Source organism: Oncorhynchus tshawytscha, linkage group LG08, assembly GCF_018296145.1.
Source record: "Oncorhynchus tshawytscha isolate Ot180627B linkage group LG08, Otsh_v2.0, whole genome shotgun sequence".
NCBI classification, from domain to species: Eukaryota; Metazoa; Chordata; class Actinopteri; order Salmoniformes; family Salmonidae; genus Oncorhynchus; species Oncorhynchus tshawytscha.
Window position 1 is genome coordinate 12,627,171 of NC_056436.1, and position 19,135 is coordinate 12,646,305.

Here is a 19,135-nt window from a genome sequence, read left to right on the forward strand (position 1 = left end):
CACGGACCGACACCTCTCTGCTTCAGGACACGGACCGACACCTCTCTGCTTCAGGACACGGACCGACACCTCTCTGCTTCAGGACACGGACCGACACCTCTCTGCTTCAGGACACGGACCGACACCTCTCTGCTTCAGGACACGGACCGACACCTCTCTGCTTCAGGACACGGACTGACACCTCTCTGCTTCAGGACACGGACTGACACCTCTCTGCTTCAGGACACGGACTGACACCTCTCTGCTTCAGGACACGGACCGACACCTCTCTGCTTCAGGACACGGACTGAGATGTGGGATATGCATATCACTGTTTGAACTGACTTGCCATTACCTTTGAACCTGACAACGATTACTGTGTCGTGATTATATTTTTAATGATGTTAAGGCGTTTTATTTTCACACTGTTTTGTTCTAAGCATTTACATCCATATTGCACTTGTGAACAGGGGGAAAAGAGGTCTATTATATTTTCATTTTCATACAGATTCAATGCTTTTACAGTTGACAAACCATTATTTAATGCTGCGTTCAGGTGCTAGTCGGAACTAGGAAACTTTACATTTCAGACTTCCTAACTGGTGGTAGTTATACACGTGCCGCTTTCAACCAGTTAGCAAGTCGAACATTTCAGTTTCCTAGCACGTGTGAACGCGCCATTTATACAGAAAGTATTCAGACCCATTGACTTTTTCACATTTTGTCACGTTACAGCATTATGTTAAAATGGATTAAAAAAAATATATTATCCTCATCAATCTACACACAATAGCCCATAATGACAAAGCAAAAACAGTTTTTTTTAGACATTTTTCAAATTATATAAAAGAAGAAAATATATCACATTTGCTTAAGTATTCAGACCCTTTACTCAGTACTTTGTTGAAGCACCTTTGGCAGCGATTACAGCCTCTAGTCTTCTTGGGTATGACGATACAAGCTTGGCACACCTGTATTTGGGGAGTTTCTCCCATTCTTCTCTGCAGATCCTCTCAAGCTCTGTCAGGTTGGATGGGGTGTGTCGCTGCACAGCTATTTTCAGGTCTCCAGAGATGTTCATACGGGTTTAAGTCCAGGCTCTGGCTGGGCCACTCAAGGACATTCAGAGACTTGTCTCAATGCCAATCCTGTATGTCTAGGCAGTGTGCTTAGGGCAATGTGCTTAGTTCTCCCATTTTTAACAGAGGAACTCAGGCACTCTGTTAGAGTCACCATCGGGTTCTTGGTCACCTTACTGACCAAGGCCCTTTTCCCAATTGCTCAGTTTTGCTTGGCGGCCAGCTCTAGGAAGAGGCTTGGTGGTTCAAAACTTCTCATAGCAAAGGGTCTGAATACTTATGTAAATAAGGTATGTTTTTTAAAAATGTGTAATACATGTAGAAAAATGTATACAAACCTGTTTTGGCTTTGTCATTATGGGGTATTGTGTGTAGATTGATGAGAAAACAAATGTAATTTAACCCATTTTATAATAAGGCTGTAACATAACAAAATGTGGAAAAAGGGAAGGGATCTGAATCCACTGTATGTGGACAGGAGTGCAGTGTATGAAACAAGTGACAACCTACTCATACCAGATCACATAGTTTTATCAGTGCATTGCTTTATTTGTTTTTTACACTTTAAAAGACAAACTTACATTTTACACTTAAGACTCTTATTTGTTTTCTAAAATGATTGCACAATTTCCAAGTAAGGAACTGCCAAAATACTTTTGGAAGTGGTCCACCCTCAAGTGAGTATAGTTCTCTAAAATGGCAAACCACACAAGTTGCATAGCAGCTTTGAAAAATATGATTAGATTATAGTCAGAAAGTGGCCTTTATTTGAACTCAAAACAAAAGCTTTTGCTCTGAAACTAGCACACCACTATCCTGTTAACTGGAAGGCAAAGTGCTCAAATAGCAGCATAGTTAGGAAAAGCTAAAGCACATGGCTAAAAACATCAGACATGATTGGGAGACATTCAGTGCCAATACAGTTAAAAATGTATAGACAGAATACATATTTGTATTAGTAAATTGTGTATCTTAACGCCCATCATATCAAACTACTCATTTAATCAGTTTAAATCTGCAGCTATGAGGCATGGACCCTCATTTACAGACTAGATAAAACATTGTTCAGAGTTGTTGCAATGACAAACAAGCTCCCCTGTCTAGTGTTGTACATGGTGATGACAAATGCAGCTCGTGACATTTTGGATTAAAGAGAAGTGTGACCGAATTGGTGGTAAGCTCCTTCGAGATCAGAAAGTCCTCCAGAGAAATGTGTGTTTCTCATCACATACTCTCTCTAAAAGTGCAGGGCAGGAAAAAGGCTGCAGTTATTCCTTTCTTTGTCAAAAAAAAGGAAAAAACGCCACTGCTGTGGAAAGATTCGTGGATGTGCTGTCTCCCCTCTCTGATCTGTACGATACTCAGATAACTTCTAAGGAGTGTGTGATAGAAATGGGTTAATAACATAAAATCACTTGATTCACATATATATCTTAGACTTAGAGACCCATACAAAGAAATGATTGAGAGACCTTAAATATGTAATCTGCTTCCGGGTTCGAATCACACATAAAATATTGAGAGCCCATAACTGCTTGGCGGTAGAAATCTTGGACTTTTGGGGGGGCTCTAGTGTTCACGACTCTAGTGTAATATCTACATAGCATAGAGAGTATAGATGAGCTGACGGAGGATGTGATGAGCTCTCACCTGCCCTCTGATGGGACTGGATCTTCTCCATGCCGGTCAGAGTTAGCAGGGACCTGAATGAACAAATGAGTTAATACATTAATGTTCCATAAGAAAATGTACTTGGCAACATACAATAACATCACTTCAGATAACATTATATCACAGAACATACATCATAAGACATGATCAAACAGACAAATATACTTTGTAGGGGCGGCAGGTAGCCTAGTGCTTAGAGTGTTGGGCCAGTAACCGAAAGGTTGCTGGATCGAATCCCTGAGCTGACAAGGTAAAAATCTGTCGTCCTGACCCTGAACAAGGCAGTTAACCCCACTGTTCCTAGGCCGTTAACTGACTTGCCTAGTTAAATAAATAAGGTTACATTAAAAAAAAAATATATATATAGGGTTATATTATATACACTGCTCAAAAAAAATGAAGGGAACACTAAAATAACACATCCTAGATCTGAATGAATGAAATATTCTTATTAAATACTTTTTTCTTTACATAGTTGAATGTGCTGACAACAAAATCACACAAAAATAATCAATGGAAATCAAATTTATCAACCCATGGAGGTCTGGATTTGGAGTCACACTCAAAATTAAAGTGGAAAACCACACTACAGGCTGATCCAACTTTGATGTAATGTCCTTAAAACAAGTCAAAATGAGGCTCAGTAGTGTGTGTGGCCTCCACGTGCCTGTATGACCTCCCTAGAACACCTGGGCATGCTCCTGATGAGGTGGCGGATGGTCTCCTGAGGGATCTCCAAGCAGATCTGGACTAAAGCATCCGCCAACTCCTGGACAGTCTGTGGTGCAACGTGGCGTTGGTGGATGGAGCGAGACATGATGTCCCAGATGTGCTCAATTGGATTCAGGTCTGGGGAACGGGCGGGCCAGTCCATAGCATCAATGCCTTCCTCTTGCAGGAACTGCTGACACACTCCAGCCACATGAGGTCTAGCATTGTCTTGCATTGGGAGGAACCCAGGGCCAACCGCACCAGCATATGGTCTCACAAAGGGTCTGAGGACCTCATCTCGGTACCTAGTGGCAGTCAGGCTACCTCTGGCGAGCACATGGAGGCCTGTGCTGCCCCCCAAAGAAATGCCACCCCACACCATGACTGACCCACCGCCAAACCGGTCATGCTGGAGGATGTTGCAGGCAGCAGAACGTTCTCCACGGCATCTCCAGACTCTGTCACGTCTGTCACATGTGCTCAGTGTGAACCTGCTTTCATCTGTGAAGAGCACAGGGCGCCAGTGGCGAATTTGCCAATCTTGGTGTTCTCTGGCAAATGCCAAACATCCTGCACGGTGTTGGGCTGTAAGCACAACCCCCACCTGTGGACGTCGGGCCCTCATACCACCCTCATGGAGTCTGTTTCTGACCGTTTGAGCAGACACATGCACATTTGTGGCCTGCTGGAGATAATTTTGCAGGGCTCTGGCAGTGCTCCTCCTGCTACTCCTTGCACAAAGGCGGAGGTAGCGGTCCTGCTGCTGGGTTGTTGCCCTCCTACGGCCTCCTCCACGTCTCCTGATGTACTGGCCTGTCTCCTGGTAGCGCCTCCATGCTTTGGACACTACGCTGACAGACACAGCAAACCTTCTTGCCACAGCTCACATTGATGTGCCATCCTGGATGAGCTGCACTACCTGAGCCACTTGTGTGGGTTGTAGACTCCGTCTCATGCTACCACTAGAGTGAAAGCACCGCCAGCATTCAAAAGTGACCAAAACATCAGCCATCAAAAGCATAGGAACTGAGAACTGGTCTGTGGTCATGGGAGTGTATATACCTGCGTTCTTTGAAGGCCACGACAGGAACCATGTTGTCTTCCACGCCACTCAGACCTAGATTGGATGGCTTGGTCCCCGTCCCGACCCCTAGGTTGATGACCTCTTCTAAAGTGCCGTTGCCGTTCTTCACAGGCTCAGTGTTCTTTTTTGGTTGGGCTTCCTCTGGAGAGGGGTTTCTGTTTGTCTTCCCATTCAGGACAGGCGTCTGCATGAAAACAATCATGTCCATTTTTTTTCAAGGCAAGGGCAAGTTCTGTTTTTTTTTTTTTTAAGTAAAATATGGTTAATAAGGATGGTATCGGGGGCAGGAAACTACAAGTGCTTTTTGTTTAGTTTTAAGCTAAAGCCACCACCTTTGAGATGGATTTCTGCATGAAAGCAATCACATCATGAAAGCAACTTTAGCAGTTTGGTCAAGGACAAGTTTTTCATTTTTAAACGGTAGTAATTAACCTCTTAAGCAAAAAGAAAGTCAACTTCGGTACTTGTGGCAGAAATCCTGAGTGCTTCAGGGCAATGTACTGTTCATCTGAACTAAGCTGGTGGACTTACTTTTTTATCTTCAGTTGAGGTCTTCCTAGTCCTCCTCATGATCAACTCCAGTCGCTGAAAACAAAAAGAAGTCTGGAAAGTCTTAAAAGCTTTCATTTAGAATTTAATTACACCCTTGTCAAAACTAATTTTTAATAACATAACATTTCCCCCTTATAAAAATAATGTTATTTTTTTTGTGAAACACAACAACAATTACCCCTAACATCCCCCCACCCCATGTATTGAAGTTGAACGCCAATAAATAAAGATCCTGGGTGCTCTCTTGTAGTCTATTTTACACTATCTGGATCCCCTAGAATATCCTATGAAGAATTTCAGAATGATAAGAATATGGCACATAACGACGCTGGTGTTTCTCATAACTGCCTAGAGTTCACGTCTTCCCTCCATTGTCACCTTTTTCCTCTCCTGCCGTTGTTCCTCCTCCTTCTGGAAGTGCTTCTCTCTCTGCAGCCTCTGCTGCTCTGCCTTGTCCCTGGCCTGGGCCTCCTCCTCCTCTCTCTGGGACAGGACACAGAGAACCAAAGCCATTACGGAACCAGATGCTACATTATTAACACTGATATAAACTTTATATACTAAAATTGTATTAATAGACCAGATCCCTCACCTGTTTCTGGAGGAGAGCAGCTTCATGTGTGGCCCGGATGACTTTCTCCTCCTCTGCATGTCTCTGCTCCTCTTCCTCCCTCCTCTCCACTACCAGCCACTGGGCCTCAGCCTCGAGCCGTGCTCGCTCCTCTGCCCTCCTGCCCTCCAGCTCCTCTCTGCCTCTCCAGTGATGCCACATGACATGACATTACGTAACATGTACATAACAGCACAGCACATCACCATACAAATGAATCTATCCTCTGAACATGTGAAATGCTCCCTTAGACCAGGTTTTCCCAAACTTGGTCCCAGGGTCCCCCCTGGGTGCATGTTTTGGTTTTTGCCTTAGCACTACACAGCTGATTCAGATAACCAAAGCTGGCTGATGAGTTGGTTTGAAACAGCTGTGTAATGCTAGGACAAAAACCAAGACATGGGAGGGGGGCACCTGGGGGGCCAGGACCGATTTTTGGAAACCCTGCTTTAGACTACTTCTGAAGGTCAGTCGTAATTTTTTTATTCACAACCAGATTTTTGTCTTTTAGGCAAAAAGATTACTCAGGTTGTTTTTCCTACTGGGAAGATGAATGTTGGGTCAGTAGAAGACAGATGGGAAGATGTAAGGTGGCCCTCTGTCCGTACCTCTCTATCTCCTCCCTGCGCAGGCATTCCTCCTGCTCTCTCTCTCTCTTCAGACGGGCCTCTCTTCTCTTCTCGGCCAGAAGACATGAGGCCTCCTCTGGATCCATGGTGCCAGCAGACGGCCTGGTGCAGGAGGGGGCTCCAGGAAGGGGGCCTGAGGAGGTTTACATGTCTTAAGAGTCACTCATAAGAGTCCAAATTCACATTGAACCACATGGGTAGAACTGGACTTCCTGCATTGACTGAACTCAAATGGAATTGATCACAACCCTACACTCTACATTACAATATCTGAAATGTATCTAGGGAATTGTAGAAATAAATAGTAGTTGATGGTGCAGTACCTTGCATTTTTAGATGCTCACTCTCACCTGTATCGCCCTCAGTTCTAGGTGTGGGGACTGTCTGAGGTTCTGCTGAGCCTACGAATGGTTGGACCTGGTCCCATGCTGCTTCTGAGATGCTGATTGGTTGTGAGTTCCCGGGGGAGAGGGTATGATTGGGGACTGGAGCCCAAGGAGAGATGGTCTGGCTGGGCCGTGAGTTCCCAGGGGAGAGGGTGTGATTGGAGACTGGAGCCCAAGGAGAGATGGTCTGGCTGGGCCGTGAGTTCCCAGGGGAGAGGGTTTGGTTGGAGACTGGAGGACCATCCTCCTCCGGAACAGGGTACAGTTCCAGCCCAACCTGATGTGATGGAGGCTGTCTGATCACAGGTTTGTGTCTGATCACAGGTTTACTGAAAAAAAGAAGAAGAGGAGAAAACTTTTGTTGAGATAAATAAGCAAACAACATCCATTTACTGGAAAGGTTAGACGTATTCCACAAGACGTGTGGTTGGTTAAATTATACACAACAATTCTCAACAGAGTGCTCTCACTGCATGATAAGTAGTTTGTGTGACACAACATCCAGACGTAGTAGCAGACAATCACATACCGTTCTGGAAAGGGCACTGCATCTCTGCTCTGTATGTTTGTGGGTAACACTTTCACGGGAGCATTGGGTATGTGAGGCTGCTGTCTATTCCTCCTGAACGTCCTCTCACTCTCCTTCTGCTGTGCTGCTTTTAACTTCATAATAAATCAACAGACATGTTACAAGACCGTTTTACTGCAGTCTGTTAGCTTCATAATAAATCAACAGATCGTTTTACTGCAGTCTGTTAGCTTCATAATAAATCAACAGATCGTTTTACTGCAGTTTGTTAGCTTCATAACAAATCAACAGATCATTTTACTGCAGTTTGTTAGCTTTATAACAAATCAACAGATCATTTTACTGCAGTTTGTTAACTTTATAACAAATCAACAGATCATTTTACTGCAGTTTGTTAACTTTATAACAAATCAACAGATCATTTTACTGCAGTTTGTTAACTTTATAACAAATCAACAGATTGTTTTACTGCAGTTTGTTAACTTCATAACAAATCAATAGATCATTTTACTGCAGTTTGTTAACTTTATAACAAATCAATAGATCATTTTACTGCAGTTTGTTAACTTCATAACAAATCAATAGATCATTTTACTGCAGTCTGTTAACTTTATAACTAATCAACAGATCATTTTACTGCAGTCTGTTAGCTTCATAACAAATCAACAGATAATTTTACTGCAGTTAATATAATCTACCTAACAATACAGCATATATATGATAGAAACATGAGACAGAAGGAATGGAGCCATGTTACAAGCTCATTTTATTGCGGTCATTTTGGGACGGCAGAAAGACATCAAAGTAATTTAGGCTTATAACCAATAAATGCTGTATCTTCAAAAATGTATAGAAATGTGTGCCTCTCTGTTAGAGTATGACAATGAATATAGTCCAGTAATCCAGTATACATGATGAATGAATAGAATAGAAAATGAATGAAAAGAATATAGAGTTTATTGTCTTCCTCCAATGAAATCATTTCCCTCAAGTTCGTGCATTACATGGAGACAAAATAACAACACCATCCCACCAACCCAGATGACCCAGACATTTAACAGTCATAGAGATGAAACTATCTATCTCTATGTTTACAATTACATTTCCAGCAGGTATTACCTGTGATGTTATATAACCTGTGATGTTATATAACCTGTGATGTAATATTACCTGTGCCCTGATGATGGATCAGTTGCTGCTACACTCTTAAAAGGGTACTTCGGCTGTCCCCATAGGAGAACTATTAGAAGAACCCTTTTCGGTTCCAGGTAGAACCCTTTCTACAGAGGGTTCTACATCGAACCCAAAAGGGTTCTGCCTGGAACCAAATAGGGTTCTCCTATGGGGACAGCTGGTGAACCCTTTTGGAACCCTTTTTTCAAAGAGTGTAAGGCTGGGACTGAGGGAGGTGGCTACCTGGTAGTTTGCCCAGATGATAGACCGGTAGTCTGCCCGGAGATTTGCCTGGAAGTCCGATTGTGCTCGGTGGTGGTCAGGTGTGCCAGAGCGGTAGTCTGCCTGGAGGCCTGCCTGCACCCGGTAGTGGTCAGGTGTGCCAGAGCGGTAGTCTGCCTGGAGGCCTGCCCGCACCCGGTAGTGGTCAGGTGTGCCAGAGCGGTAGTCTGCCTGGAGGCCTGCCTGCACCCGGTAGTGGTCAGGTGTGCCAGAGCGGTAGTCTGCCTGGAGGCCTGCCTGCACCCGGTGGTGGTCAGGTGTGCCAGAGCGGTAGTCTGCCTGCACCCGGTGGTGGTCAGGTGTGCCAGAGCGGTAGTCTGCCTGCACCCGGTGGTGGTCAGGTGTGCCAGAGCGGTGTGGTGATTTATGACAGTTGGTGGCAGTGGCAGATATGGAGTGGCATGAAGCTGAACGGGGACAAACATGGACAACTGAACCAGATGGTTTCATTGTTTTGGAGCAATGGGGTGACGGTTAGCAAGGGATTCAGTGAAAGAATGTGAGTGTGCCCAACAATGGTTGAAAAAGGAGAGGAAAGGAAGCAGAGAGTCAGCAAATAAGTAATTAAGTAAGCATTGTCCAAATCCATATTGGAATGTAAATTCCCCTAAAATCAATTAATTTAACCAAATACACTTTATTGATACTGATCTCTCCTTTTTCTTGGATTGAGATCTGGTCTTCTACACCTGCATTGCCTGCTGTTTGGGGTTTCTGTACAGCACTTTGAGATATCAGCTGATGTAAGAAGGTCTTTATAAATACATCTGATTTGATTTGGTCTTTATACATGTGGGGCGGCAGGGTAGCCTAGTGGTTAGAGTGTTGGACTAGTAACCGAAAGGTTGCAAGTTCAAATCCCCGAGCTGACAAGGTACAAATCTGTTGTTCTGCCCCTGAACAGGCAGTTAACCTACTGTTCCTAGGCCAGCATTGAAAATAAGAATTTGTTAATAACTGACTACTAACTTAACTAATAAAATGTCTATGTATACCAAACATTAGAAACACCTTCCTAATATTGAGTTGCACCCCCTTTAAGCCCTCAGAACAGCCTCAATATGTCAGGACATGGACTCTACATGGTGTTGAAAGCGTCCAACATGCTGGCTCCACCATGTTGACTCCAAAGCTTCCCACAGTTGTGTCAAGTTGGCTGGATGTCTATTGGGTGGTGCAACATTCTTGATACAGACGGGAAACTGTTGAGCGTGGAAAACCCAGCAACGGTGCAGTTCTTGACACAAACCAGTGCTCCTGGCACCTACCCCGTTCAAAGGCACTTGGATCTTTTGTCTTTCCCATTCACCCTCTGAATGACACACACACACAATCCATGTCTCAATTGTCTCAAGGCTTAAAAATCCTTATTTAACCTGTCTCGTCCCATTCATCTACACTCATTTGAAGTGGATTCAACAAGTGACATCAATAAGGGTCAGTCTATGTCATGGAAAGAGCAGGTGTTCCTAATATTTTGAACACTCAGTGTATAACTGTTATTCTACAGGCTTTTGGAAGTACCTTCCTCTTCTCTTGACTGACAACTATGACTCCTTCTCCTGGCTAGGTAGGAGCATGTAGGGGTTAGGAGGCGACAGACCAGAGCCCTCTCCCAGGCAGTCAGGGGAGAGCTGCGAGGAACTACAGCAGAGACAAGCACAGTGGAGAAAAGACAACGCACAAGGACAGAGAAAAAATAGCATAGAAAATACAAGACAGAGATAGACAATTACAAGTAAGAAAGGGTAGGAAATCGGACAAAAGTTAAGGTCTAAAGATGTTACAGGGTGAAAGAATAAAGCTCGGTAGCTGAAGGGTTAAGAAGATGAAGCAAAGTCAAACAGACACTCAAAAGTAGTGCACCAAATAGGATATAGGGCGCCATTTGAAACATATTCTTTACTCATTTACCGCTCTTGTTGTTGGTCTTCCTTCCTCGAGAGCCCTGGCTCAGTCTCTGTTTGGCCCTCTGGCACTTCTCTAAGGTCTTCTTCACCACAGACTCATAGCGCTCCTTCAGACAACAACAAACCTCATTGTCAGTGATACAGTAGTCTCTTCTCACATCCACTGTATGAGTTTGGCGAGCAAGACACGCTATTCAGTAACTTAGTCCAAGATCCATTACATCGTATTGAGCCTTACAACTGTTTAGCTTCAGATAGAAACACGAAACGTTGAAAACTGTATCTGTTTTCTGGATTATTTCCTGGGTAATAATTTTATTTATAGGGCAGTTATAGACGTTGCTGATGTGTTGTGAATCTGTGTTACAGGAAATAACCGTTTACCTATTTCTTTACCTGGTAACTAAATATTTATTTTCCTATTGGCCAATTCTTTAATTGTGTGGGGTTAAGCTTTATTGATACAGGAAGTAACAGACAGCAGTGATGGGCATTCCGGTTCTTTTCAGTGAGCCGGCCCGTTCGGCTCAGCTCACCAAAAAGAGCCGGCTCTTTTGGCTCCCAAACGGCTCTTTAAAAAAAAAAAAATGTTTTGTATTTTTTCAAATAAAACAGTTTGCGATAGTTTGACTATGATTGGTGTTAAAACAATTCTAATTAAATTATTAAATTAAATCTCTACTCTACCTTAACCACAATGTATTTAAAAATGCATTGGTTTGTTATGAAAAAGAATGCTATTAAACATTTGCATTTAAAGTATAACTTTTTAATGTATATAAACAAAGTGCATATAAATCTAAACATTCAAAACGAATACAATCTGAACAGCATAATAGAATATTGCACCATATCACAGACAAATAAATTAGGTGCAAAACTGCAGCATCCCACTTAAAACATTAAACTGGTCCCTCTTTTCGCGCTCTTCTTTATTGCCATGTTATAACCAGCAGCACACAGCAATGCTGACCATATTTAGCTTTTATGAGAGATTTCTTTCTGTCTATTGATGAACATAGGGTGTCCATCAAGTCTGTCACATGTCCTGAGGTTACATTTGCTTCTCTCTGGCGGCTGGCTGTGATTCACTGCAGACCCTGACACAGGAGTATCATTTTTGAGGCTGTCACATAGCTGAAAAGAGAGAACAGTAACTTATTAGTTTAGGTTCATGTTTTGTCTACTGATACTACATTCTCATCTACTGCTCATATACATATATAATACTGGATTAAATAATGATGTAGTAATAACTGCTTACTGTACCTCTCTCCACTAATCTCCACAGTGACCTGCTCAAAGGGTTCCAGGACTCTGCACACCTCCTCCACCACCTCCCATTCCTCTTGGGTCAGAGCATCAACAGGTGCATTGACAATGGCCAGGGTAGAGATCCTTTGACTCAAGAAACCGCTTCAACATATAAAATGCTGAATTCCACCTTGTAGTTCAGACTGGAAATCGGTGACAATCCTTTTAGCCAATGCAATATCAATTTGGCCTTGTTTTGCTACAGACATAGTCTTTGGCATAAACTGGTCCATAGAAGACTGCATTGCTGTGGGTCCCGGAGTAGGCCTACTTGACTGAGTGGATACGAGATGCTGGCTCCACCACTATCACTAGCAGGCCCACTAGTTTCTCCGCTACAGCTAGCTTCACAGTTGGGTGCACAGTTCGCATATGCCGGTGTACGTTGTGTGTAGAACCAGCTTTATATGAGATTTTGTTTTGGCAAATTCTACACTGTGCTCTAACATTGTCTACATTATTAAAATGCATCTAAATGCTGCTGTGCTTCCGACTAATTTTTCAGATGTTGTTTTCACAGCTGTCCTTCCTCTCTCTCCTCGGCTGCTAAGTCTGTGACTGTGAGTGAGTTGGCTCGGCCCTCCCTCATGCATCTTTGGTTCATTGGTTGACACTGCGTGTCTGATTGACAGGAACAACAGGTGAGGCTGTTAGTCTGAGAAGACAGTCAGAACTAATGTGTGTGTGCTTGAGCATTTAGGCCTATATTATTATTATTTTTCATTCTTTGAATTAGTTAATTCTATTCATTTAAATCTTTTGATTATTCATATCTTTATTTTTTTATAAATAGATTAGTCTCTTCTGATATGCGAGACAGCTCCCAACATTCACCTACAAGAGCCGGCTCTAACTCGTTCGCGAACAACCCATCACTAACAGACAGTTCTAGTTCCGGTGGCTGATGATGTTCAATGTAGCTTGTTCAATAAAGCTGTTAAATAGTTATCCGCCTCCATCCAGTCCTTGCTCCAACAGAAACCATCCATCCACCTGTACTAACGACCCTCAACTTAAACCAGTGCATTTTATTTTCTGTAAACCAACACTGATGCCCACAATAGACACCTAATCAGAAGTAACTACTGCTCCATCTGACCCCTGAGGCACAATAACTCACTGTCTCCTCCTTCATCCTCTGCCTCCTCTTCTCCTCCACGGCAGTGCGCCTCCTCTCCTCCTTCTCTCTCTGCTCCTGCAGCCTCCTCTTCCTCTCCTCCAGGTGCTGTTCATGGAGACGCCTGGCCCGCTCCTCTCGAGCCAACCGGCCCAGCTCTCTGGACACTACATAAACATTTAGTGGAGTTTAGTTTAGTTGATTTATTTAACTAAATCATCGGACAGTGGTTCCCAACCTCCTTTGGTTACAGAGCCCTAAATCACTTTGTTTTAAAATCATTATGCCTATGTTCTTATGAGTCTTCTGAATTACCACCTGGGTATAGGCCAGGTACCCCCAAGGGGTACCTCAGGTTGAGGTCCACCATCATCATGGGTGGTGGCTACATACCAAGCTGTTTCTTAAGCTCCTCCCTCCGCTCAAGAGCTGTCCTTCGCTTCTCCTCCTTCTCTCTCTGCTCCTGTAGCCTCCTCTTCCTCACCTCCAGCTGCTGCTCATAAAGACGCCTGGCTCGCTCCTCTCGAGCCAACCAGCCCAGCTCTCTGGACACTGCAAAACACATTGTGGGACTTACTAGCCACCAAAATACTACCCTGGTACCAGATCTTTGTGCTGTGTGTAACTGACAGTTAGACTTACAGGTTATGTCGTTGTCTTTTGTTTGAATTGTTTACGTATCCGCTGTGCGGGGGAAATGATAATACAAGCGGAACTACGTAGCTAATACTGTTGTAACGGGGATCCTTATTGTAGCAACACACCTTTGGAGGGAAGGCAATTCTGCGCTGCGTTAGCTAAGTTTTCATGTCATCGGGTGTAGTTCATAAAGGTTGAAGAGTGTATGTTAGGATGAAGTGTGAATTCATGCCAGGAATAATAAGTGTGAAGTTTGATTTCCTCCCTTCTGTAATCAGCAGCCAATGAGGTATTTTTCCTTTATTCATGTGTTTAATCTGAACCCGTTATAACGCCGGTTAAACTTATGTATGTAAGCACTTCAGAGTTATACCAAGCTAATAAGTCACTCGTAAGATAAGGTTGTAAGAGTGTGCTAAACTGTATTTTTCATTTACTTTATAGTTCTCACGGAAGGTGATAATTCTGACTAAAACTACAGAATAAAGCCGCCAGTTAAAATCAAGGAACGGTTGTGCTCGTGGTTACTGAAGGGAGCTACACTGTGTAGATCACTACTACTAAACTAATTTAGCATGACAGTGACCATGGGAGCTGGCAAGAAGAAGGCAGCACAAATAGATCTGGGACCAGACTAGGAAAATACCTCAGAGGAATGATCTGGGACCAGGCTAGGAAAATACCTAAAATGCATGATCTGGGACCAGGCTAGGAAAATACCTGAGATAAATGATCTGGCACCAAGCTAGGAAAATACCTGAGATAAATGATCTGGGACCAGGCTAGGAAAATACCTGAAAGGAATGATCTGGGACCAGGCTAGGAAAATACCCGAGAGGAATGATCTGGGACCAGGCTAGGAAAATACCTGAGAGGAATGATCTAGGACCAGGCTAGGAAAATACCTGAAAGGAATGACTAAAATAAGTGACTGACAATTGAGTGGTCTCATAGGTGTATTACATGTACAGTCGTCATCCTGTGTGGCTACACATACCAAGCTGATTCTCATGCTCCTCCCTCCGCTCCTTCGCTAGTCTCAGCCTGTCATCAACCTTCAGCGCCTGTGGCCCTGGAATATTAGAAAAGATGTGACATTCACTCTACGTCACTGTGCATAGAGTATGGGTTGGTGACATCAAATACTCAAATTGTCCTATAATAACAGCATGAAATTCATGTTTTGATAACAGTGGTGAGTTTCAGAGGAAGAGAACTCATGACGACTGACACACAATTCTTTGTACCCCAGGGATAGAGGGAGCGAGATAGAGATAGAGAAACACTCTAAGAAAAAAAGGTGCTATCTCGAACCTAAAAGGGTTCTTCAGCTGTCCCCATAAGAGAACGCATTGAAGAACCCTTTATGGTTCCAGGTAGAACCCTTTTGGGTTCCATCTAGAATCCTTTCCACAGAGGGTTCTACATGGAACCCAAAAGGGTTCTACTTGGAACCAAAAAAGGTTCTACCTGGAACCACTATGGAACAATTTTTTTCTAAGAGTGTAGAGATAGAGAGAGAGAAAGAGAGAGAGAGAGAGTGATAGAGAGAGAGAGAGTGATAGAGGGAGAGAGAGAGATAGAGAGAGAGAGAGAGAGAAGAGGGGGGGGAGCACTGGTGTAAGACCTGCTGCATGACTGGTTGTGTTGTTACTGATCACAGCTGATTTGATGGAGGCAGGGACACAGATGACTGCTCTCCTCTTCTCTGAATTATTGGGCTTTGTGTCTTCATTGCCTTTTTCTGATACCAAAGAAAGAATAAAAGAGAACATCATGTTCAGGCCTCTCTGACATTGAGCTGACTTAAAATGAATGATTTAGTCAGGATCATTATGAGGTTGTCTTCCAGGTCATAACAGGTTTTACATTATGACATCATCATTATGAGGTGGTCTTCTAGGTCATAACAGGTTTTACATTATCACATCATCATTATGAGGTGGTCTTCCAGGTCATAACAGGTTTTACATTATGACATCATCTTTATGGTTTATACCTGCTAGCAAAGTCTGAGACGCTACCTTAGAAAAAGATGTCTTAGAATCTTAGTATAAGATGTTTAATTCCAGATAGGTCATGTCATTCCAGTTTCTAGAAAATGTTACTGGTTGTACTTAATACAGGCCTTAAACCATGACAGGTTTTAGCTGTTAATAAAAGAGCGGCAGGTAGCCTAGCGGTTAGAGCGTTGGGCCAGTTGTGCTAGTTCGAATCCCTGAGCCGACAAGTTGAAAAAAATCTATGGATGTGCCCTTGAGCAAGGCACTTAACCTTAATTGCTCCAGGGTTGCTATTGATAATGGCTGACCCTGGCCGTGACCCCACTCTCTGAGGGTGTCTAAGGGGGAGTTGGGGTATGCAACAACAACAAAAACATTTCCATTTCACAAGTGTATAGTACACATTAGTACATGTGTGAAACAGGACAAATATAAGCACACACCTAATTATAATTTGATTATAATGTGCATGTTCCTGTTGTGCCTTGCAGGGATAAACAAATGCCATCGCCTGACCTCATGGAGATTAAAACAAACAAATAAAGACTGAAGAGGATAAGAACAAAGACATGCTTCACAAGAGGTTGATGAATAGTGATATTTGGTACAAAGGAGTATTTACAATAACAGACTGGTGATAAGTAGTATGCGCCTCCTCAACATGTTGGTGCAAGAGACGTACATAAGAAAGTATCTTTCTTGTGCATGTGAGAGACACACAAAAATGATCTTCCTTGACACTCTATGGTATAATAATGGATATTATAATAATGGGTGTTAGAATAATGGGTATTATAATAATGGGTGTTATAATAATGGATGTTATAATAATGGGTGTTATAATAATGGGTATTATAATAATGGGTGTTATAATAATGGGTGTTATAATAATGGGTATTATAATAGTGGGTATTATAATAATGGGTGTTATAATAATGGGTATTATAATAATGGGTATTATAATAGTGGGTATTATAATAATGGGTGTTATAATAGTGGGTGTTATAATAATGGGTGTTATAATAATGGGTGTTAAAATAATGGGTATTATAATAATGGATGTTATAATAATGGGTGTTATAATAATGGGTATTATAATAGTGGGTATTATAATAATTGGTGTTACAAGAATGGGTATTATAATAATGGATGTTATAATAATGGGTGTTATAATAATGGGTGTTATAATAATGGGTGTTATAATAATGGGTATTATAATAATGGATGTTATAATAATGGGTGTTATAATAATGGGTGTTACAATAATGGGTATTATAATAATGGATGTTATAATAATGGGTGTTATAATAATGGGTGTTATAATAATGGGTATTATAATAATGGTTGGTATAATAATGGGTGTTATAATAATGGAGGTTATAATAATGGGTGTTATAATAATGGGTATTATAATAATGGATAGTATAATAATGGGTGTTATAATAATGGGTGTTATAATAATGGGTGTTATAATAGTGGGTGTTATAATAATGGGTGTTATAATAATGGGTGTTATAATAATGGGTATTATAATAATGGATGTTATAATAATGGGTGTTATAATAATGGGTATTATAATAGTGGGTATTATAATAATGGGTGTTATAATAATGGATAGTATAATAATGGATAGTATAATAATGGGTGTTATAATAATGGATAGTATAATAATGGGTGTTATAATAATGGATAGTATAATAATGGGTGTTATAATAATGGATAGTATAATAATGTGTGTTATAATAATGGATAGTATAATAATGTGTGTTATAATAATGGATAGTATAATAATGGGCATCAATGCATCCTACTGAATCAGGCCTGTGATACGTGTTGATGTTTACCACAGCAGAGATAGAGGGGGATTCAATAAGCTACTTCATTACCTCACTGTTTACAAAACAAAATGGCAGTAGCGAATAGATATCTACAGATATGAGGCAATATCAGATCATCTGATCCATTGGTACATGTCAGGAATAAATGCTACATAATAAATCTAAAATAAGATAATTACTTTATTATGTGGCCTACATACATGATGGAACATATCCTCACTGATGATAAACTGGAAGAGAGAGGCTGATTTTGACTGATTCTGCTTCAGACAGCCTGTCCTGTATATAAACACAGTTAACGGCAAAGCAAAGCTACAATACCAACCTCATGTCAATGACCTCCATGTCATTCTATAAACACAGTGAACACCCCACAGTGAAGCTATCATCCTCACCATCGCAAAGCAACAGTTACCCACCACCCTGTACCCCCCTGCAGTAAAAAAACAGCCATATCAACGCAACATTACCCACCTCTCCGTCTCCCGGCTCTGCTCTCCTTTTTCTGCTTGTCTAGAGTATCTCTGGTAGAAAGACCCTTTCTGGCTTCTTGGGGTGCAGTCTTCTTGCTGGGGGTCTCCCTGTGTTCCCTCTTCTGTATCACAGCCATGTTACTGCTAGGCACTGAGCAGGGAACACCACAACTCTGCCACACAACACAGACTCTCCTCTTCCTCCTCCTCTTCCTCTCCTCCTTTTATAGTTCTATTTCAAAATGCCTGTACTGTTCTGTTTGTCCTCCTGCTCCCCTGTGCTCACTGTGCAGCTGACCGACTGCCTCTTGCTCATCTTCGAAATTCAAACAAATAGAAGAGAAAAAGGGAGGAAAAAGCCATATGGGGTAAATGGATAAAACCAGCTGACTTGCTGCAGTCAGTTCTGGGCTGGTTAGATCCTGCATCCAGATTCAGTGCTGTGGAAAACACAGATATGCATAATCCAAAATAACACACTGAGTTAAATCTTTGAGAATATAAAACACATTTCTCTCTCCCAGTTCCTATCAGGATCCTTTATAAACTAGATTAGAGTCATGGATGCTCTACAGCATGGTGAGAAGCTCTATCCTCCTCTCTCTCTCTCTCTCTCTGTGTGGCTCGTTGCTCTACTGAAACGGTTACTTCCCTTTTAAATGTCTCTCACAGCTCACAGACCCTGGAGTGCTGCTCTGCTCTCTTTAGCTACTGAGTGGCACGTACTGCAGTTGTGTCACTTTAATTCAACCCACCCACCACCACACTACACACTGCTGAATGCAAGCAGCCAGTCTGAGTCCCAAATGGCACCCAATTCCCTATGTAGTGCACTACTTTTGTCCAGGGCCTATAGGACTCTGATCAACACTAGTGCGTGCACTATACAGGGAATAGGGTGCCTTTTGGGACTGAACCAGAGCCAGCTAAATGGAAAAGAAATATTCAGTGCAGGAGAATTGGGGGACGGAGGGAAAGAGGGAGGCAAAGACAGTCACTGGCAGGCAAATTAATCTGTCTGGCCTTGTTCTTTGAATGGTTGCCGGGACAACAGTGGTGCACCACTGTACTGTATGCCTTCGTGGCATCCTATTCCCTATACAGTGCACTGTAGGTCTCTGGGCTCACTCGTAGGGCTCTGGTCAAAAGTAGTGCA

The 19,135-nt window shown here is 42.4% G+C and overlaps 2 protein-coding genes across 6 annotated transcripts; both read right to left on the reverse strand.

The window, feature by feature from the left end:
* Nucleotides 1-1,583: 1,583 nt before the first annotated feature.
* Nucleotides 1,584-5,855, reverse strand: LOC112256909 (ensconsin). Of its 2 annotated transcripts, XM_024430471.2 has the most exons (6): nucleotides 5,669-5,855; nucleotides 5,455-5,559; nucleotides 5,056-5,109; nucleotides 4,503-4,708; nucleotides 2,709-2,761; nucleotides 1,584-2,430 (listed from the first exon to the last, which is right to left on the reverse strand). In XM_024430471.2, the coding sequence occupies exons 1-6, from the start codon at nucleotides 5,846-5,848 to the stop codon at nucleotides 2,420-2,422; spliced, it is 609 nt and encodes a 202-aa protein (XP_024286239.1). In that variant the 5' UTR covers nucleotides 5,849-5,855; the 3' UTR covers nucleotides 1,584-2,419. The 2 variants fall into 2 exon arrangements, with proteins under 2 accessions (XP_024286239.1, XP_024286238.1); XM_024430470.2 differs by having other exon boundaries at nucleotides 1,584-2,761.
* Nucleotides 5,856-6,191: 336 nt separating this feature from the next.
* On the reverse strand, nucleotides 6,192-18,744 carry LOC112256908 (ensconsin). Of its 4 annotated transcripts, XM_024430468.2 has the most exons (12): nucleotides 17,981-18,744; nucleotides 15,293-15,409; nucleotides 14,663-14,737; nucleotides 13,420-13,578; nucleotides 13,030-13,193; nucleotides 10,600-10,702; nucleotides 10,210-10,329; nucleotides 9,013-9,116; nucleotides 8,647-8,970; nucleotides 7,231-7,364; nucleotides 6,666-7,030; nucleotides 6,192-6,448 (listed from the first exon to the last, which is right to left on the reverse strand). In XM_024430468.2, the coding sequence occupies exons 1-12, from the start codon at nucleotides 18,114-18,116 to the stop codon at nucleotides 6,225-6,227; spliced, it is 2,025 nt and encodes a 674-aa protein (XP_024286236.2). In that variant the 5' UTR covers nucleotides 18,117-18,744; the 3' UTR covers nucleotides 6,192-6,224. The 4 variants fall into 4 exon arrangements, with proteins under 4 accessions (XP_024286236.2, XP_024286235.2, XP_024286234.2 ...); XM_024430467.2 differs by having other exon boundaries at nucleotides 8,647-9,092; nucleotides 17,981-18,743; XM_024430466.2 differs by having other exon boundaries at nucleotides 8,647-9,116; nucleotides 17,981-18,742.
* Nucleotides 18,745-19,135: the final 391 nt, after the last annotated feature.

Coding starts and splice junctions, on each gene's coding strand:
- LOC112256909 (XM_024430470.2), bottom strand. CDS start 5,848: ATGTGGCATCACTGGAGAGGCAGAGAGGAGCTGGAGGGCAGGAGGGCA. Junction 4,709..5,055: donor CCTCAACTGAAGATAAAAAA/GTAAGTCCACCA, acceptor GTTTTCATGCAG/ACGCCTGTCCTGAATGGGAA. Junction 2,762..4,502: donor GTGGCCTTCAAAGAACGCAG/GTATATACACTC, acceptor TTGTTCATTCAG/GTCCCTGCTAACTCTGACCG.
- LOC112256908 (XM_024430466.2), bottom strand. CDS start 18,116: ATGGCTGTGATACAGAAGAGGGAACACAGGGAGACCCCCAGCAAGAAG. Junction 13,194..13,419: donor GGAGCTTAAGAAACAGCTTG/GTATGTAGCCAC, acceptor ATGTTTATGTAG/TGTCCAGAGAGCTGGGCCGG. Junction 10,330..10,599: donor GAAGACCAACAACAAGAGCG/GTAAATGAGTAA, acceptor TCTCTGCTGTAG/TTCCTCGCAGCTCTCCCCTG.